Source organism: Chelon labrosus, assembly GCF_963514085.1.
Source record: "Chelon labrosus genome assembly, chromosome: 18".
Taxonomy (NCBI): Eukaryota; Metazoa; Chordata; class Actinopteri; order Mugiliformes; family Mugilidae; genus Chelon; species Chelon labrosus.
The window spans coordinates 1,433,542-1,453,502 of NC_140351.1; the positions used below are offsets into that span (position 1 = coordinate 1,433,542).

Here is a 19,961-nt window from a genome sequence, read left to right on the forward strand (position 1 = left end):
TTGAGTCAGTTTTAAAAAACTTTAAACGCCAACTAATGAACGCTGTTGACTAGTAATGCCTTCGGATGCAGATTTGAACAGAGGCACTTTAAAGCTGGTTACTTGAGATGGGATCACCCAGGACGGATGTTAAAGATCTGAACAGGGTCCCATCAGAGGGTCATAGACTTGTCTCATTGTTTTCACTCAAAGAAACTGGTTCTTCCTCTGGATCAGCTGCTAGCATGGACGCCAGCACAACTTCAGCTTCCCACCAGAAATACTCTGTGAGTGGATCTGGAGTCTCTCCCCAATGAGAACTGATTCTGCTCCAGCAAAAATCATTTGGACGGGGTTGTATGTGGCGATGGACAGAAGAGTATCCATGCAGTAGATTGGTTTACAGCATAATGGCTCTGATTGGTTGTTGGAATATATAATTGCATGCAGATCTGTTTTTCCTTTATCGGTTGAAACGCCTCATAATGAAATTCAAATCGTGTTACTAGAAACATATCCTCATAAGAATTAAGTCTGGCTCCCAGAAAATGTTCTGGAAACATCTTAAATTGTTAAAGTTAGTGCTTCTAGCAGCTCTACCCAAATATCCTCCAAATCTGGCAGCAGCATAAAACGCACAACACATGAAAAAGTGATATTAGAGGCTATTTATGCAACTGATAAAAGATGTGAGAGGGAGTAGACAGAGCAGAGACTGATTAGAGAACAAGGAAATACCAGAGGAGAAGAGAGCAAGGCATCAGGAAACGCTCGTCTTATTCTGTGAATTAGTTCCAAAGCTCAGTCTGGATTATTTGGAGTTTGTTTACAAGCGGGTCCAAAATGGATTCTCCTCACGCCGGGACGGAGGATGGTTTCAGAAGTGAGTGGAGCAGATAGAAGAGAGACAGAGGGGGTGAATGTAGAGCTACAGAAGCGTTTTATTAGGCATGCTACAGAGGTAATGCAGAAATACACCAGAGACCATGAGAGGGAAATAAAAGTCAAAAAGCAGGAAACCAAGTTGCAGCTCTCCTTGTTAGAAAATAATTCATCCTTTAATTGTCTCTTTAGAGCGATAGTAAATCCTTACATTTTGAGCTGTATAAAATCGGACTTGGAAGAAAAAAATATACATAACTATTTCTGAACAAATGCCTCCAGTCGAGGTCTTAGTGGGTATTAAAAAAAAAATAAACAAGGGTCATTCAACACTTGAAGTTCTGGGAGATTTTTTTTCCCATAATGCAACATTTCAGAGTTTAAATGCTGTTTTGTTTGTGTGAAAACGAATTAAAGGAACACTAAAGGCACAGAAACTTTGGTCCAACTGAGTAGCCCTCTCTAGTAAACTGTCACGTGACAATGAAATCACAGTGGACTCATCTCGTATCCGCTTCCACAGCATGCAACACTTTATGTGAGACTCTACCGTCACGATGCATGCTTTAAAAAATAAAAAATAAAAACATTGTCACTGACGATTACACCTCACTGCTATGGAAAAAAGCACAGAATGTTTCAAAAACACAAAGAGAGAGTCTTAGTCACGAGCCACATTTATCTAAAGCATGGACTGTGAAGTTAAAACTGGGGGAGAAACAACCTGATGCTGAACGTCCCGGTGCTGAGCTGCTTCTCACAGGCAGCTGTAAAAACACTCGACTCTCCTGCTGCTCGACTCAAAGAGGAAAATGTTATGGATCTAAGACTGTGGAACAAAATAAAACTAAGCTACACCTGGTTGGTGGCACGGCTTCACGATCAGTAACAACGTTCAGACGACGACGACGACGACAAACGGCTTGCATTCTTAGTAACCCTCTAAAATATCCAATACCAATGTGCCTCTGAAGGAGGGCGATGGATGAACATGTCCACCTGTAGAAACAGCTGATAGTGTCAGGTAAGGCACATGAGTACTGTATCTTTTCAACTAGATCAAGAGTTAAACACTGATCTACTATCATAAAGGGGGACAATCAACCATGTCAATGTTCTGTTTGACATATAAATGTGGAGGTACGGTTAAGAAGCTGGGAGGATCCAGGACTGTTCTCTTTAAAAACAAAACAGATCCACGTCAAAAGGTTTCAGTCTCTCTCAAGGAATGACCGGATCAACAACCCCCTCCCCCTCAAAGAAGGAACAACAACAAAATAAACTCTCAAATCAAAGTGGTCCCCCCAGTGTCCAGACACAGTCTGAAAGGTTTCTGACCACCAGTTCCTCTAAACAGTGCACTGCCATACTGTTAAGAGTCTGTGGGTCCCGTTCTTAAATTGTAGACTTGGAGAAAGACACTCTGAGGTGCTGGTTGCCTCCCATGTTGTAGTTGTGAAGGTCGATCAAAGCCTGGATGGCCTCCTCCACAGTGGACATCTGGATCAGAGCCATTTTACGATCCCTGCAAAATACAAAAACATGATCAACACCACACGTTAACTTAGAATTTTAAAAAAAAAGCGTGTGTGCATGTGACTCGTGTACGTACTGGAAAAACTTGAATGCCTTCACAGTGCCACCGGCGTTAGAGAACAGCAGCCGCAGATCCTCCTCCGTCACGTCTTGTCTGTTGAAGCGAAGGACACAAATTACAGTCAGGAATTACAAGAATGTCACAACACACCGAGTTCACGCCAACAGTGTTCACTGGGGCCGATGCTTCAACGTCAAGTAGTTGTAATGAGAAATGTTTGATAGTGAACGTTTAAAGATCAAATACTAGCTGCAATTCCACTGAGAAAAATGAGGCTACAAGTCTAGAAACACCTACAGCGGCCAACACTTAAATGAAAAGGCCTTTCTAGTTCTACTCCCTATTAGGGATGCACCGATCCGACTTTTTCAGTCCCGATACCGATACCGATGCCTGGGCTTTGTATATCTGTCGATACCCGATACCGATCCGATACCGTTGAATTAATATAATAAACTGCATACCTTCCACCTTATACCTTCCTTCCACCATGTAGAAGAATCTAAAGGCACCAGACTTTCCTAACTAAGACAAAATAACATAGATGTAATGTATTGAATACTTATTTATTTGTTATTTGAACAATTGTGCATCCAAATTGAAAATAAAATGTAATCAAACTTCTTAAAATAAATTTAAATAAATAAAATGTAGTAGTAGAAACAAAACAGTAATCAAAACAAGTTACCAAACACTGTAAACATGTAAAACATACCGTATTTTCCGCACTATAGGGCGCACTGGATTATAAGGCGCTCTGTCAATGAATGGTCTATTTTCGATCTTTTTTCATATATAAGGCGCACCGGACTATAAGGCGCATTAAGAGAGCCGAAGTCCCGCCCCCTCTACTTCCGGGTTATGGGACCTATCTTTTGAAAAAATATGAACGGCAGTCTATGGAGAAAGATAAATTATTTTCTGGTCCCGATCGACTTGTGCCTTGGATTATACATATGTTGTTTTTCAGAATAAAAACTGATTTTACATGTCAAGAATGTCACAGTTTGTCTCAAGATAGTTCAGTAAAACGCTATGGAAAATACGTAATTAAACGAACTACAAGTCCCGCATGCTGGCGCGTACAGAACCGACCAAAACTCCCTTCGTGTAACTACAGCTCTCGACATGACCCGATTTATAATGATTTTCACCTCGTTTGATGCTTCTGCCTTCGTCCTGCATTGCTGAGCATGGCTCCGTGATTCTCCTGACTACGGTACCCGTACTGCTGCAAGCGGTGCGGCTTTGAGCGCCGTGAGCGCCGTGTACGACACAAAATCGCTTCGAGGTCAGTAAGCACAACCAGAATGAATCCATATATAAAGCGCTCCGGATTATAAGGCGCACTGTCGTTTTTTGAGAAAATTAAAGGCTTTTAAGTGCGCCTTATAGTGCGGAAAATACGGTATATTAAGTGCAAAGTACTGCAGGAATTCAAAATACAAAAGCAGCTGAACCTGAGAATATAAGCCGTGAAATGCCTCCACACACCCGACTCTTTCGCTCGCGCCATGTTAAACGCTCCAGCTCGTTCTTCTTCTTCTTCTTCTGTTTAATGGCGGATCATATCTTTACGACATACCGCCACCTACTGGACTACTACAGGATCTCCAACTCGTTCCACCATGCTGCTAACGAATGACGAAGGATTTGCTGCGACGGAGGAAAAAAAGAAAAGAAAAGAAAAGAAAACTGGATCGGCCCGTGGATCGGTTAATTTTACCGATACCCGATCCAGCTATTTTTTCCAATATCGGGGCCGATACCCGATACCAATATCGGATCGGTGCGTCCCTACTCCCTATGTCGGTAAGAAGAAGAGCTGACAAAAACAACGCTCTGGCTCGGTGCTTACGGGATGTTGGAGAGATGAAGAGTGGCCGAAGGCGGGAAGATGTTCTGGAAGTTCTTGGAGCCGGGTTTCTTGAAGCGATGTAGTGGGGAGTTGGCGTAGTCCTTGGTCAGGCCCTGGTCGTCCAGGCCGTCCCGAGGTAGAGCCACCGTCTGGTGCTTGGACAGAGTCACGCGGATGATCTTCCCGTACATCTTCTGACCGTTCAGGTGGCTCATTGCTTTGGACCGAAAAACAAACGTCAGTGATGCAGATGGTCAGGTGTCTTAAACTAAGCCCACGTACTATAGTGATATCTAGTCATTTTAATTCTGACAAGGAAACTCAGGGTGGGAAGTAGGGATGTCCCCGTCAAGTTTTGTGTATCATCTGATCCAAGTCCTGATCATATGTGTTATTGTTTGGGTGCAGCCTTTGAGTGGACTCCAATAAAATGACTAAACAGAATCTATGCTTTCAAGCACTGAACGTTTAAAAGAAGAGAAAAGTTTCCTGGAGACAGCGTCAAGGAGAAACATCTTCCAGAGAGGGTTAGGGAGTTTATGGCAGCGTTGGATGAGCAGAACATTTCTGGAGTAGAGAACACAAGGTACCAGCTACCCTCTCCACACTACATTAACTTTGACTGAAAGATTTATTGGACTGAATCCAGTCCACTCTAGGAGAAGACAAGGAAGACAAGGAAAGACTTTAGGAAGACACAGGAGACCAACTCTAGGAGAAGACAAGGAAGACAAGGACAGACTTTAGGAAGCTACAGGAGACCAACTCTAGGAGAAGACAAGGAAGACAAGGACAGACTTTAGGAAGCTACAGGAGACCAACTCTAGGAGAAGACAAGGACAGACTTTAGGAAGACACAGGAGACCAACTCTAGGAGAAGACAAGGAAGACAAGGACAGACTTTAGGAAGCTACAGGAGACCAACTCTAGGAGAAGACAAGGAAGACAAGGACAGACTTTAGGAAGCTACAGGAGACCAACTCTAGGAGAAGACAAGGAAGACAAGGACAGACTTTAGGAAGCTACAGGAGACCAACTCTAGGAGAAGACAAGGAAGACAAGGACAGACTTTAGGAAGCTACAGGAGACCAACTCTAGGAGAAGACAAGGAAGACAAGGACAGACTTTAGGAAGCTACAGGAGACCAACTCTAGGAGAAGACAAGGAAGACAAGGACAGACTTTAGGAAGCTACAGGAGACCAACTCTAGGAGAAGACAAGGAAGACAAGGACAGACTTTAGGAAGCTACAGGAGACCAACTCTAGGAGAAGACAAGGAAGACAAGGACAGACTTTAGGAAGACACAGGAGACCAACTCTAGGAGAAGACAAGGAAGACAAGGACAGACTTTAGGACGCTACAGGAGACCAACTCTAGGAGAAGACAAGGAAGACAAGGACAGACTTTAGGAAGCTACAGGAGACCAACTCTAGGAGAAGACAAGGAAGACAAGGACAGACTTTAGGAAGCTACAGGAGACCAACTCTAGGAGAAGACAAGGAAGACAAGGACAGACTTTAGGAAGCTACAGGAGACCAACTCTAGGAGAAGACAAGGAAGACAAGGACAGACTTTAGGAAGACACAGGAGACCAACTCTAGGAGAAGACAAGGAAGACAAGGACAGACTTTAGGAAGCTACAGGAGACCAACTCTAGGAGAAGACAAGGAAGACAAGGACAGACTTTAGGAAGCTACAGGAGACCAACTCTAGGAGAAGACAAGGAAGACAAGGACAGACTTTAGGAAGCTACAGGAGACCAACTCTAGGAGAAGACAAGGAAGACAAGGACAGACTTTAGGAAGCTACAGGAGACCAACTCTAGGAGAAGACAAGGAAGACAAGGACAGACTTTAGGAAGACACAGGAGACCAACTCTAGGAGAAGACAAGGAAGACAAGGACAGACTTTAGGAAGCTACAGGAGACCAACTCTAGGAGAAGACAAAGAAGACAAGGACAGACTTTAGGAAGACACAGGAGACCAACTCTAGGAGAAGACAAGGAAGACAAGGACAGACTTTAGGAAGACACAGGAGACCAACTCTAGGAGAAGACAAGGAAGACAAGGACAGACTTTAGGACGCTACAGGAGACCAACTCTAGGAGAAGACAAGGAAGACAAGGACAGACTTTAGGAAGCTACAGGAGACCAACTCTAGGAGAAGACAAGGAAGACAAGGACAGACTTTAGGAAGCTACAGGAGACCAACTCTAGGAGAAGACAAGGAAAGACTGTAGGACATCAGGATCAGGGGACAAAACAAACTTGATTGGGACATCCCACACCGTTTAGTTCCTGATCTCGTGGAGACGTCTTCTACTCACCCAGCTGGGCCTGGTTGGAATCAGACATCTGAATCAGAGCGCTGTCCTTCTTATTGTAAAGGATTTTCACCCTCTGGACATCGCCGTACACTCCTGCATTAGAGCCGCAGGCGGGAGAAGAGGCGAGGTGGAGAGAAAGCAGACAGTTAGGAAAATCTAAAGTTAGCTCTGTAGACAAAGGATAATCAAAGACAAAGAAACAGAAGAGAGAGAACAGCAGAGTACACACAAAGAGTTCACAGTAAGAGAGGTGTAGAGAGAGGTACAGGTAAAAGAGAGAAGAGGCACCCTCTAAACAGAAGTTATCAAACTGTGTCAGGTGGCTAGAAATCAATCAATCAATAAAGAAATAAATAAATATAAAGGCATGCAAAAAATAATGACTTTAACGTGCATTAATCAGATTACAACATAAAGTAATAAACATTAACCAAAACTTCAAAATAAAGCGCAAAAATTTATTAAATATTACCAAACAAAGTAAAGTGCGCAAATAAATAAATATAAGAATTTATTTTTAATGGTAATAATGACAAAAGTCTCCAAGATAGAATGGAAACAGAACAAAAAGAGAAGATAGAAGAAAGAGGAGAGAGAGAAAGAGAGAGCTAACGATAACATACCGAAGAGGGTAAACAGACTTTGGGGCGTAACCATCTTTAGAGGGAGAGAAGAGCAACAAGCAGCGTGAGACAGGTAGAGAGGTAGAAGAGTCGGAGCGGAGCGGAGGTAGAGATGGACAGATCGATCCAGAACGGAGGTAGGTAGGAGGAATGGTGGTTTGTTTGTTTTTCCCCCCGGAGAGTGATGGAGGTGGTGGGTCATGGAGGAGGGGAGCAGGCGACGAAAGAGGAGTCATGAAGGAGGTTTTGGTTGTGTTGGTGGGACGGGGGGGGGGGGGGGGGGTTAATGTGGGAGGAGGAGGAGGAGGGTAATTATAAATAAAATAATAAAAGATAAAGAAGTTCCCCACCAGCACATCGAGTGGAAGGGGAGGCGGGACGGGTGGAGAGGTGGAGAGGTGGGGGGGAGACAGAATAGAGAGAAAGAGGAGAGAGGGGGGAGAGACAGAGAGAAAGGGAGGATGAACAGGGAGGTAAATGCAAATTGAGGGGTGGAGGGGAAATAAAAAAAGAAAATAAAAAGTGAGGAGGGGGGGAGGGACAAAAAATAAAATACAGGTCAGTACACTGGAATAATGCAGGTAGTCTGGTCAGATAATGGCTCGGCTCAATGCTTCCTTTAGTCAAAACACAGCAGATAACTGAGAGCTAAAAACCTCTTCACCCTGGACGAGCTCAGGGGGAAGGGTCAACTCATGTCAAAATCATAAGAATAGAAAAAAATGAAACAAAAACAGCAATTTAAAAGTCATAACCATGGGATAAAGAACAACATGCAGCAGCTCAGAAACCTGAAGATCTACAATCTGTCAGCAGGAGGAGGAGGAAGAAGAGGAGGAGGAGGAGGAGGAGGAGGAGGATGGTGGAACAAGAGAAGCTGAGGGGGGAAGATTAGTTAAGAGAGCATGCAGGTCAAACGTTTCTCCAGCAGTAGAAATGTGGCATGCAAGAGTTGATGTGAGGGCCACAAGAGTAACACGAGGCCCTCACATCAAGTCCAAGGGGCCAAAGGAAAAACTGGAGCTCAGTATCTTAACCCCTCATGGGTTCAAGTCTGAATAGTGAGTTTAGATCAGGGGTGTCAAACAAGCGGCCCGCGGACCAGAGACGGCACTTAGTGGGGCCAGTCTGGCCCGCGGGATGAATTTACAGAAGATGATGAGGAGATGAGAGGAGGAAACTGCCTCATTTTCCTCCTCCTCCCCCTTCCTTCTTTCTCATTTTCATCTTCTTCCTCTTCTTTCAAAGTATAAGAAGGACAAGAAGAGGAAGGAGATGGGGAAAGAGGAGGAAGGGGGGGTGGAATAATAAGGAAGAGTAGAGGAGGATGAGAAGAAGATGAAGGAGGACGAAGATGAGAAAGAAGGGGGGAAGGAGGAAAAGGAAAGAGTAGATTTCTCATAAAGACTCTAGAGTTGTGGTTATTTATAGGTTCTTCTGTTCGTCTGGTTCTGGTTCTGGTTCTGGTCCGGGCCCCTGTACGTGGCCCCCCCTGAACTAAAATGAGTTTGACACCCCTGGTTCAGATACTGTCAAAGGCTCCAGGAGGACACATCCATTAACAGTCAGAGACAATCAGGTCAGACAGATTAGATGCTACTTAAAAATAACAGTTTAAAAGAAACAAAACTAAAGAAAAGAAAATTAAAAAGAGGGCAAAGAGACAGCTGGCAAGCGTTTCAGAGAGGCAGGTGTTTGTTCCCGGGACTGAGACACGGGTTAGGAGACCACAGAATGATTTCATATGAGCTGTCATATGAGCTGAGGAGAGGTGAGGAGAGCTTAGAGAGAAAAACAGAAGAGAGACAGTTAGCCAAGTTAGATACAGTTTGGCAAGAAGAGGGGGAGGGAGGGAGGGAGGGAGGGAGGGAGGGAGGGAGGGAAGAGGGGGGAGGAGGGTTCTGGTGCCATGACAGGAACAGCAAATCCCCCTCTCTCTCCCTCTCTCTCTCTTCTGGGGAAATAATTAATAATAAATAAAAACAACAATGGTGCATGTAAAGGACACTACAGGAATACGGCAAAAAGAAATAAATGAATTAAAAAAAAAAAACCCTGTCCAGTTGTAAAATATCTGGATTCCAGAGGTGGAACATCTGTTGTGTCCTGGGACAGTTCAGTGATTAGTGACGGGACACCAGAAATAAGATAATGAGAAGAGACGGGAGCTATTTAAATGAGATTTAGAGAAATTAATTAAGTTTGGACATTTAATAGAGGCCATAATACAACATATACACCGATCAGCCACAACATTATGACCACCATCCTGTGACAGTTCAGTGTTCTGCTGGGAAACTTCTGGACCTGGCATTCATTGGTGTGGATGTTACTTAGACATGTAGCACCCACCTAGACCAGACCAGGCACCCCCACCCCATAGCAATGAAACTCCTTGATGGCAGCAGTCATCCCCAGCAGGATGCAGCCTGACACAGACACACACACAAAAAAAAAACATGAAGAACAGCACAAGGTGTTGACCTGGCCTCCAAATTCACTAGATCCCAAACTGATCAAGTATCTGTGGAATGATCCACAGAGGACCCTCCCCTCAAAGGCCGCCCCACTAACAACAGGACACCCTCAGAAGGCCCATGTCCATTCTCTGATGAGTCACCTACACAATACTAGGAAGGTGGTCATAATGTTATGGCTGATCGGTGTATTTTGACTGGACTGGACAATGGGATGAGAAAACCTTGTCGTTTGAGTATTTTGAACATGAACTGTCCGAGACCACACAGTCACTTCAGATCAAGACCAAATTAAATGTCTCAAGTTGTCAGATCAAATATGTATTTGATGAACTTTCTAAAGGTTTTATAAATGGCAGAAACAAGACAATAAAATGGAAATACCACCACACCAGAGGACAATGGGCTGCAACAGAAAAAAGTGGAACAGATGGATGGAGGTAGTGGGTAGGGTGGTGGAGTTTAAGCCTTGGGTGGTGCAGTCTGACCGGTGTTTATACGTGTTACTAACCTCCTCGTTGAGGTTGCTAACCAGCAGGACCCCGCTGGATCCCGCCTGTCCAGCAAGGGCCACCCTCCCAGCAGCAGCCGCGGCGGCCGCTGCGGCGCTCAGAGGATTCAGGGCTCCTGGTGGGAAGCAGACAAGACAATCATGGCATGGAGAGTGGCACGTCCACTGAACCACAGCATCACAACACCAAGCAAGCACAAAACTGATCACGTCAATCACTAGGGAGGTCCCGGTCATGTTTCTCTGTCCTCTGATCCTAAATGTCCTACAGTGTGTCCCCTGTAGCTTCCTAAAGTCTTTCCTTGTCTCCTTCTTGTATTCTTACATTTAAACACAGCGTTCAGTGTTTGTTGCTGTTTGGGTGCATATTACATTTTATTTTTCCCAAGAGTAAAGTTCTCTACACAGCATGTTTAGTCACGTGATTTTGCTTTATCTTTGTCGTCTTCTTTGTATTTCTGGCAGCTCTGACGCCCACCAGATGATCAGATTAGATGCTACAGGGACGTGATTTTGGTTTATGGTTTATGACAAACCTCAATAACTACAAACGATTATTCTTCAGGCTTAGATTAGAGTAACAACAACAACAACAAGATGAATGGAAGGAAAAAAAAAATTGTGATGTACCTGGGATCTTACCGAGGAGGGAGTTGGAGTCTTTGCTGAAGGCGGCGGCCACCGAGGGGTCGATGCTGGGCTGACCATCACCAGCAGGCAGCTCGGGCCGGGTGTAGTCCCGACTCTTATCGTTGTTGTACTTGACATTGAGGTTGACCAGCTTGGAAAAGTCAATTCGCAGCGTGCAGCATGAATTGTAGATGTTCTGTCCATCTAGTGCCTGGCAGGGGGAGCAGAAATATCATTCACCGTGACCACACTGGACTTATTTACTGATGTATATAATGAAGCCTGGAGCTGTTTGACTAGTAGGAGCTGCAAGGAAACAACCTCTCACCAGTTTGGCCTGCTGTGCGTTGACAGGATCACTGAACTGCAGAAGTGCCTGGAACTGATTGTTCTTGGTGAACGTTATAATCTTCATGACTGTCCCAAACTTGGAGAAAATCTGGAGGCAAAACAGAAACGGTGACGGTGACGAGTGAATATCCTGTAACAGTAACTGTTAAATCACACCAACCGTCGTTGCACCTGTACCTGTTGCAGTACGTCCAGTGTCACGGGGTAGAACATGTTGTCGATGATGATCCGAAGCACAGGACTGGACGCTGCAGCTAGAACCTCCTGTACATCTGAGCCTGGTGATTGGACGGCCGACACCGCCTGCAGCACTGCCTGGGTCCGCTGTGAACAAACACAAGCTGTCAACTGCTATTTTTATCAATGGAACGCACCAGACAAGAAGATGACCCATTTTATCTGCTATTAATGCAAAGACAACAAGACAAGAGTTAACAGTAAGTTACGACAGGTAGCCTCTGTGGTTGATGGCTTCAAGTTTACTAACCTGATTGCCAGAGTCTGTCTTTAGTTCTTTGTGATTGGAGTACTGAATGAAGACGGGCACATTGCGGACATGAGGAGTTACAGTGTTGTAGTAGTTGACCATAGTGATGGCGGCCTCCTCTGTTCCCATCTCCAAGAACGCCTGAAAGCAGAAAATAATTACTCAAAAATTCATCTCACTGAAATTTGCCAACTAATACACGATTTCTGAATTTTTCACTTCAATTCCTATTCACAAATTCGAATATTATTAATTCAGTATCTTATTTAGAACGATCTTTCTCCGTTCTGAAAGATTTTCACAAATTTAATCCTTGGTTTGGAGATTTGTGGTATTTTACCTCTAGTTGGAACATTTATATGTGTCTTTGCTTTTCATCAAGCCCCCCTTACATCCAAAATGCTGCCACACATCAGCTTTCAGGCCTGATGGTGTTTGGCTTCTCCCTCACACAAGGACGAATCTCTCTGTGCAAATCTATTCATGCAAAACCAGTGATTTTCAATGAGTTTGCAAGAAATGGCACTAAAGTTAAATAAATAAATCTATCCATGGAGTGATTTGACTCAGATCTAATTTTTTTAATAAATAAATGTGTATATTTAATTTTTTGTTTGACTTGTGGACCTTTTTCACTTGAGAATTATGACGGCTGTGTTACAAACTCAAAGTCTGGTCAGATGTTTGGGAGCAAGGCCACTGACCCGTTCACAGAATAAAAGCATCAGTGTTGACAGATCTAGAGGTTTAACACGCAGCGCTACACATCGTCATCATCCACTCACCTGGTTTTTTCCCTTCAGTGTGAGGATGTTAGTGACTTTGCCAAAAGGCAGGCCGAGGGCGATGACTTCAGTCTCCGAGGCCTCGTTGGGAAGCTTCCTAATGTGGATGACACGGGACGGCGGAGCCTCCTCCACCCTGAGCTTCTTGCTATCACTGCCATTGGAAGTCCCGTCTACAATTTTAGCATACGCACTGATTAACTGAACTTTGCAAAACAATGAAAGGTGGTCAGCCCTAATGAGGAAGGATAACAGTACTTTTGTTACTGTCACAACAGAAAAGTAAACGATTAGTCAATCTTTAAAATCTCTCCATCTTCAAAGATAATGTTTTTCTGTATTCTGCATCAAAGCAACACTGTGTTAGTCCGTCTCTCTGTACTGTCTGGCATCTTTAGCAGCACCTAGTGAGGCACCAACTCTTTGAGGCCAAGGCAGCAGGTGAGTGTATCTGCACCTGACTCAAAATGAACCAGTGTGTTTTCACGTTAACGGTGGAATAAGTCACACAGTCCAGCTCACTGACTGGTTTTCAACTGTTTGAGGAAACAGAGGTCTATGGCGCTGAGGAATAACTAACATCAGGTCTGAAACATCAGCTCCACAGGTCTGAGCAGGCACCACCCACGCACCCGTACTGCTAATCAGCTGCGTCTGTTGCCAGGGAAGCTAGCTACCAGCTCAACATGGAGAAAGGCAGCAACGAGGGAAGGCCTGCTCTCTGGTGCTGGAGACTTCTCGCCAACAGCACCGCCTATGCTGCAGATTTACCACCGACGGAACTGAGGAAGACAAGTTCAGCTCTGGAGTGAGTTCATTTCAAGTGAGGACCAGAGCTGCTGGTGAAAGAGAGACCCAGGGAGAGGGAGGTCCATGAAAATACAAAATACCAACTAAAACTCCAAACACCACTGTAATGATGAAGCTAATAGTCCAATATTTGAGCTGCAGAAAAGAAAGGTGTCAACGGGAACAATGGGATCTCCTCCCTGCAGTGTTTAAGGTGTCCATCTTATTGTCTGGCTGTGACACTGTACATGGTCACTGTACATGGTCACTGTACATGGTCACTACATTCTTCCTCTACATTTGTTCACCACGATCAGCTGGTCCCTGGTGCAAACAATGCAACAGCAGCTCCACTGAGAAGAACAACTGTAACACGCTGCAGCCAAAATGAAGTTAAATTATGATCTTTTTGATCTTTCTAACATTCATCTGAGCTCTTCTTTTCCTTTAGAAGTAAATGATAAACTAATAATCTTGATGATAAATATTCACACTGTGCTGACACTGCAGTGTTTTCTCATTAACGGCCCAACAAAGCCTCACAAGGAACCAGAAACAGATTTACACAACTCAAACACCACCACCAATGTCTTGCAGTGCATCTCTACAAGTCTGCTTATTTAAGATGCCACCTCAGCTTTCATGGGGGAGTTGTGTGGGAATGAAACACTAGAATCTTGATTAAGAGGCAATCTCCTAAAACTCCACTGTATGTGCTGAGCATTGCTCCTTTTCTGTTGGAGTAGTTCATAGACTTAACCGATCATTTTCTCTGTGACGTAACCAGCAGCTCTTCAGCCGTCATTAATTCTGCAGTTTTCCCTGAGATGCTCCTGATATCAGCTAAACGACGAGGAGGCATTAAGATGCAGTCGTATCCACTCTGCCTGTTGTCGTACTGTGTGTGGGTGCCCACCTACTGAGGAGCGTGATGTTACCCAGACACCGAACAGCTCCCAGAGGAGAACAGTTCAACTCACGCCGCTCGCCTCACTTTTCAAACACATATTAATCCTTTGATTCTCTTTAACGCTGCCAGCCTCTCTACCCGTCCAACGGCTCCATGCAGATTCCACCAATCCCTTCCCTATGCAGGGGTGGTCGGAACGAACTCACCACTGATACTGCTCATGCCAGTGTTGGGACTGTTGTACATACTCAGTTCATCTGATCCTCTCTGCAGAAAGAAAAAAAGACATAAGACACACAGTTAGACACAGCTTTGGGGGAAACACACACACACACACAAAAAAATCAAGAAACTATTTCCATTTTCCAGACAGGCTCTTAAATACAACTATAAACCACAGCTCTCTGAAGACGGTTTAAAGGCGCCTAAGGAGGGCAGAGGAGTAGGTGGAAACGGGGCACGAAACGACAGAAGAGTGGTCCGGCTCCTCCTCTGCTAGTGTGGGTTTAATCTTGCTGAATTTAAGATGTCAAGATGTGTCATTTCATCCTGAGCTATACCAGGTCCCAGAAGGCCTGCTGGAGCTACAAGGCGCCCTGTGCTCTTAAACCTGACTGATGGGATGACGAGGAACGTGGCTAGGGACCCATTACACACACAACTTTATAATAGCTCCACACACCCCCTCCTTGTTTCTGTCTGACTGAATTTGAACCAATTGTTCTTCTGTCACTAACATTCTTTATGGTTACGATAAACTAGATGTTGCGGCCCCTGCTACAGCAACACGGCGCAAATAAATTGAAAGGGTAATAAAGTTGTCAGACTTGGGCCAAGATGTGAGCACAAAGTGCACGAGATACAAGAATCTGAAGAGATGATTTCTGTTCCAGCAGCTGGCGAGCCACTCCATTTTGTCTCTGACGTTGAAATATTGATGAAATAAACGGGGTGACAGAGACCCACAGTAACGGAGGAATCGGTTATTTTTTACGACTGTTCCGTTTCCCTTCAAGAGAGGACTTTAACTTTGTTTTGTGCAGAGCGAAACGCAGCTGGCCCTCGACAAATCAAGTGAGGTAGCCAGGGCAGCAGTGCGCTGTGGACGCAGGCACGAGACGTTTTATTGAAGTTATTCTGACGCACTTAAAGCAAACTGATTGTTTTAACATTAACACGATGTCAAAAAAGTAATCTGGTTTATTTTCTATGTTACAAAAGATCTGAAACACATTATTATCCTTTTTCTTTATCCTTTGTTTCCCCCATTCAGCACAATCCAGTGTAAATCCAGAGTTCCACCCACAGCATTTTGGCAGTGCACCAGTAACTGTCCCTCAGCTGTAGCATGCTAGCTGGGTTAGCACTGGAAGCTGGACAGACAATGTGTTACCTCACACCACTACACACTGAGAATTTTAATAGGCAGAATGTGAGATAATGAGTACACACTGCACATGTGATAAATGGACTTGGCACTGCATTTAGAAGTCTGACTTGACAGCCGACGGGTGGGTGAGTGATTTAAAGCTGCATTGCATGAATTTGCAGACATCTTTGTTTGTTTCACCAAAAAAAATAAGAACTTCTGCAACTAACCAGCTTTAGAATAACGTCACCATACGATCACATAAATACACCCCAACGAGAAACATGTTAATGGCTGCAGTTGGCGTGGGCGTAGGCGACGGCGTCAGATGTCAAAGCCAGTCTGCACATCACTGAGTCCATCACTCCGCCAGCGTGTGGAGCTAACATAGAGTCAGAGCCACGAGTTCAGTTTCAGCTTTAAACGTGGCTCAAATGGTAAATTTATTAGAAGGACGTCCCAGTCTGATCGTTTTGATCGGCATCAGATCGAATCGAGCACGCAGCCAAACACAATCCTTAGTGTTTGTTTTAAAGCTGCACTAAACCAGAACCTGAATGTGCTGAAGCTCTTTCCACTGTGCTACTGGCCGAGCTTTCACCTTTTAAGGGAAGCAGCCTGGTGTGTATCGTGTGTATGATGTGAGTGTAGTTGTTGGAGACGTTGTGAGATCTGACACTGCTAAAAACCACATGCCACATGAAACTGACACTGCAGTCTGTCTGTTGTCAGGCTGATGTTTATCAGCTGGTTAGTGAAGGGAAATAAAGAGACTGGTTCACAAACGTTTGCCCCTCATCAATGTGGAGATGCACCAAAGACCAAAAGCTATTAACAACCAGGTTAAAGAAGCTAAGCTAGTCTTACACCTGGGGTATCTCTACCACCGTACACGGGGCCGGGAATCTGCGATGGTGACAACAGAGGCAGCCAGACGGCGATTTGAAAATGTGGATCTTGATAGCAGTAGAGTGAAACATCCTCAACAGCTGCTAATGACTTCTACGTGTCTAATATTGACATTTATAGCTTCAAGTTAAGCTCTAAATGTTTTGTTTTTTTGTGAAGAAGGCTCTACTGTTCTCTAAACAACTTGCAGATCTATTCAACTATCAAGCATATAGGCTTTAATTAGACTGACACGTAATCAGATTGGGACTTAAATTAGCCGATATAAAATAATAAACCCGGATATATCTTTGTTTTATTAGTAGTTATATATTTATATTATACTTCAGAGTAAATATGTGCTTTATTTTTGACAACGTGCACCAGCTGGGTGTGTGTTAACTGTTCCTGATTGTCAGCTTCCTTCACACCAAGGACGAGATGATCAGACCCGTTGGCCACAGACTCTACATGACATCCTGTGCTGTGTCACAGGTTAGATGTCAAATGCTGCATATGTCTGTGACTTTAGGGGCTTGACTGAGCCATCAATGTTATATAGTCCATAAAGTGAAAAGGCTATAATGAGTATTATTATAAAAATATGACCGATTAATCACGTAAACCTGCCAGAGCATTCACCAAATGTGTGTATTTGCTGTTTTATTTTAAGATGAATATCTTTCTTCAGCCAAGACATCACATGGGACTCGTAGTAAACCTGTAATAAGTATCCTGCTCTATTAATGACTGGATTTAATCATGTGAAGCAGAATCAGAATCAGATGGCTCACCTTCACTCCCACTGCAACATCACCGATGCTGAAAGAGAAATTATTCACATGTGAAAAGGACCTGGCTGAATGCATAATAAGCCCGTTTTAGTCATGTGTGTAGATTATGTTAATACATGTGTGTTTGCATAACATTTATTTTTAACCACACCAACATTATCAAGCTTCCTGCTAAAAGGAAAACTACATCTTTGAAGTCATTCTTATTCCAGCTCCTACCAGTTGTTTACTAAATGTAATATTTAATGCTAAACAGTATTCTTTATAGCAAAACTCACTTTTAAGTTTAATATCCACTGTAGATTTTACAGCTTGTGTGATTATAAGCGCTGTATGTTCATGCAGTTCTCTCATACAGTGATTTACAGCCAGGACACAAAGGATCAATGAGTAGTTAGCATAACGGTTCGCTAAACTTCGCTAGCCGCTTCGCTAACACAACGCTGTGCCACAGGAATGACTACATTAGCACTGGAGCACAAGCAGCTATCGCTCGGTCGTAGCCACACAAGCTATGATTGTTTAATTATAAATACCAGTAGGTCTGAGCGCAGTTAACGTGATAAAATATACAGCTAAGTTGGGCTAGCATGCTAGCATCGGGCACTTCCTCAATACGACCAGAGAGCGCGTGGCTATGGAAACCCGTTAATACAAGACTCCTGCTCAACTTCACCATAAAATGACGCACTCTATCACTACGTGCTCTGTACTAACTCAACACACGCTACAGGGATTCCTTTAACATTTTAAAATAAATAAATAAATTAATAAATTACCCGTCCATTTCTGTTGCAAATTCTCAACGTCTCCGTTTTCGCCCCAGTGTTTTTCTCCAGTTTACGCCGACAGCGAACGCGCACACGAAAAACCAAAATGGAGGCGATGGTGGCGAGTCGCTGGCGAAGACGAAGCGATGGCGGAAACAGCCGAAAGGTTCCGAAGCCGTTTGAACGCCCTGGACTCTCGGAAACGGTCAAAATGAACAGAATGTACAGTATAAAGAGAAATATACAAATATACAAAGAATATAATATAAAAAATATACAAGTATGTAAAATAAAATATAGTAATATATAGTAATAATATATATATTCTTCCGTCTCTATTTCTCATACATTTGTTCAAACGCTAATTCTATAATAATAATAATAATATATACCTTTATTTATATAGCACCTTTTAAAAACAGAGTTTACAAAGTGCTTTGACAGTCAAGCATGAACAAAATACTCAGGCAAAATAAGAAAAACCAACAATATTTAGAAGGCAATGCATAAATTACATAAACAACCACATAACAAAAATAAAATATAATAAAACACAGTGAAATAGAACGATTTAATTCAAGTTAAAAGTTAAAAAAAGTTAAAAAGACAAGCCTCACATAAAAGCAAGTCTATAAAAATGAGTTTTAAGAAGTGATTTAAAAGAATTCACTGATTGTGCCAGCCTTATGTCCTCAGGCAGGACGTTCCAAAGTCGAGGGGCTGTGATGGCAAACGCCCGGTCACCTTTAGTTTTGAGCCTCGACCTTGGAACAGCCAGAAGGGAACCACCTGAGGACCTAAGGCTGCGGGCTGGCTCATAAGGTGTCAGTATCTCTGATATGTAACTTGGAGCCAGCCCCTGACGTGCCTTATAAGTGATCAGTAAAATCTTAAAATCAATTCTAAAACGAACAGGGAGCCAGTGAAGAGAAGCTAAAATCGGTGTAATGTACTGTCGTCTGTTAAAACCAGTAAGAAGCCTAGCTGCTGCATTTTGCAGAAGCTGGAGGCGGGAGAGTGATTTCTGATTAATGCCAGAGAGAAGTGAGTTACAGTAGTCTAGTCTGGAGAATATTAGTGCATGTATAACTTTTTCTAAATCGGAGCGGGAAATAATTTTTTTGATTCTGGAGATGGTTTTGAATTGAAGGAAACAAGACTGAACTACTTTATTGATGTGTTTTTCGAAGCTGAGGTTTGAATCAAAAATTACTCCTAAATTACGGGCAGGGGGCGTTACACAGTTGGCATAGGGACCAAGAGAGGTTAGAATGGAGCTGGTGTGGATAGGGGGATTAAGCAATATGATTTCAGATTCTGAGTTGTTGAGTTTCAGGAGATTTTGTGCCATCCAGCAGTTCACATCACTAAGACAGTCTAAAACAGCAGCTATATAGGCTTCCAGGGTCAGCAGGTCTCAGGGGGAGGTATATCTGTGTGTCATCTGCATAGCAATGAAAAGAAACATTGTGGCGTATCACTATATGAGTATATGTATGAAACAACACCTCTCTAAAAGTGCAGAGTGCAGATCACAAACAGAGCCATGGTGCCGTCCATCGACTTATCGTGCTCACACTAAATAAAATCAGTAACTATGACGAACCAGCTCCTGCTTTGGTTTCCTCCAACTCCTGAGGAAAAAACCAAACATTTGTGTGTCTGACTAAGCCCACCATCTAGTCTCTGACTGCATCTGTCCTCTGTTTACAGCGCAGCAGTTATCTCAGCTGCACGCTTCTTCTGGAAACCAGCTTGATGGGAGTATTGAGACTGTTGTTGAACATAAAACCAAAGAATCAGCAGAAGCTAAATAGTTTTGTGGAGCTGAGAGGAACTGCAGAGTAGCTGGTAATGCTCTGTGTTCTTGCAAACCATTTCACTTTTAAATATAGTCATTTGATATTTTTCAGAAGCCTTTAAACGGCTCATT

The 19,961-nt window shown here is 43.5% G+C and overlaps 1 protein-coding gene across 3 annotated transcripts; it reads right to left on the reverse strand.

The window, feature by feature from the left end:
• Nucleotides 1–419: 419 nt before the first annotated feature.
• On the reverse strand, nucleotides 420–18,224 carry ptbp2a (polypyrimidine tract binding protein 2a). 3 transcript variants are annotated; one of them, XM_084566164.1, is made up of 14 exons: nucleotides 18,038–18,224; nucleotides 17,259–17,286; nucleotides 14,414–14,474; nucleotides 12,509–12,681; nucleotides 11,724–11,864; nucleotides 11,414–11,560; nucleotides 11,214–11,324; nucleotides 10,898–11,096; nucleotides 10,256–10,371; nucleotides 7,268–7,301; nucleotides 6,645–6,737; nucleotides 4,317–4,533; nucleotides 2,474–2,551; nucleotides 420–2,386 (listed from the first exon to the last, which is right to left on the reverse strand). In XM_084566164.1, the coding sequence occupies exons 1-14, from the start codon at nucleotides 18,043–18,045 to the stop codon at nucleotides 2,257–2,259; spliced, it is 1,536 nt and encodes a 511-aa protein (XP_084422290.1). In that variant the 5' UTR covers nucleotides 18,046–18,224; the 3' UTR covers nucleotides 420–2,256. The 3 variants fall into 3 exon arrangements, with proteins under 3 accessions (XP_084422290.1, XP_084422291.1, XP_084422289.1); XM_084566165.1 differs by having other exon boundaries at nucleotides 10,886–11,096; nucleotides 14,456–14,474; nucleotides 18,038–18,222; XM_084566163.1 differs by having other exon boundaries at nucleotides 10,886–11,096; nucleotides 18,038–18,222.
• Nucleotides 18,225–19,961: the final 1,737 nt, after the last annotated feature.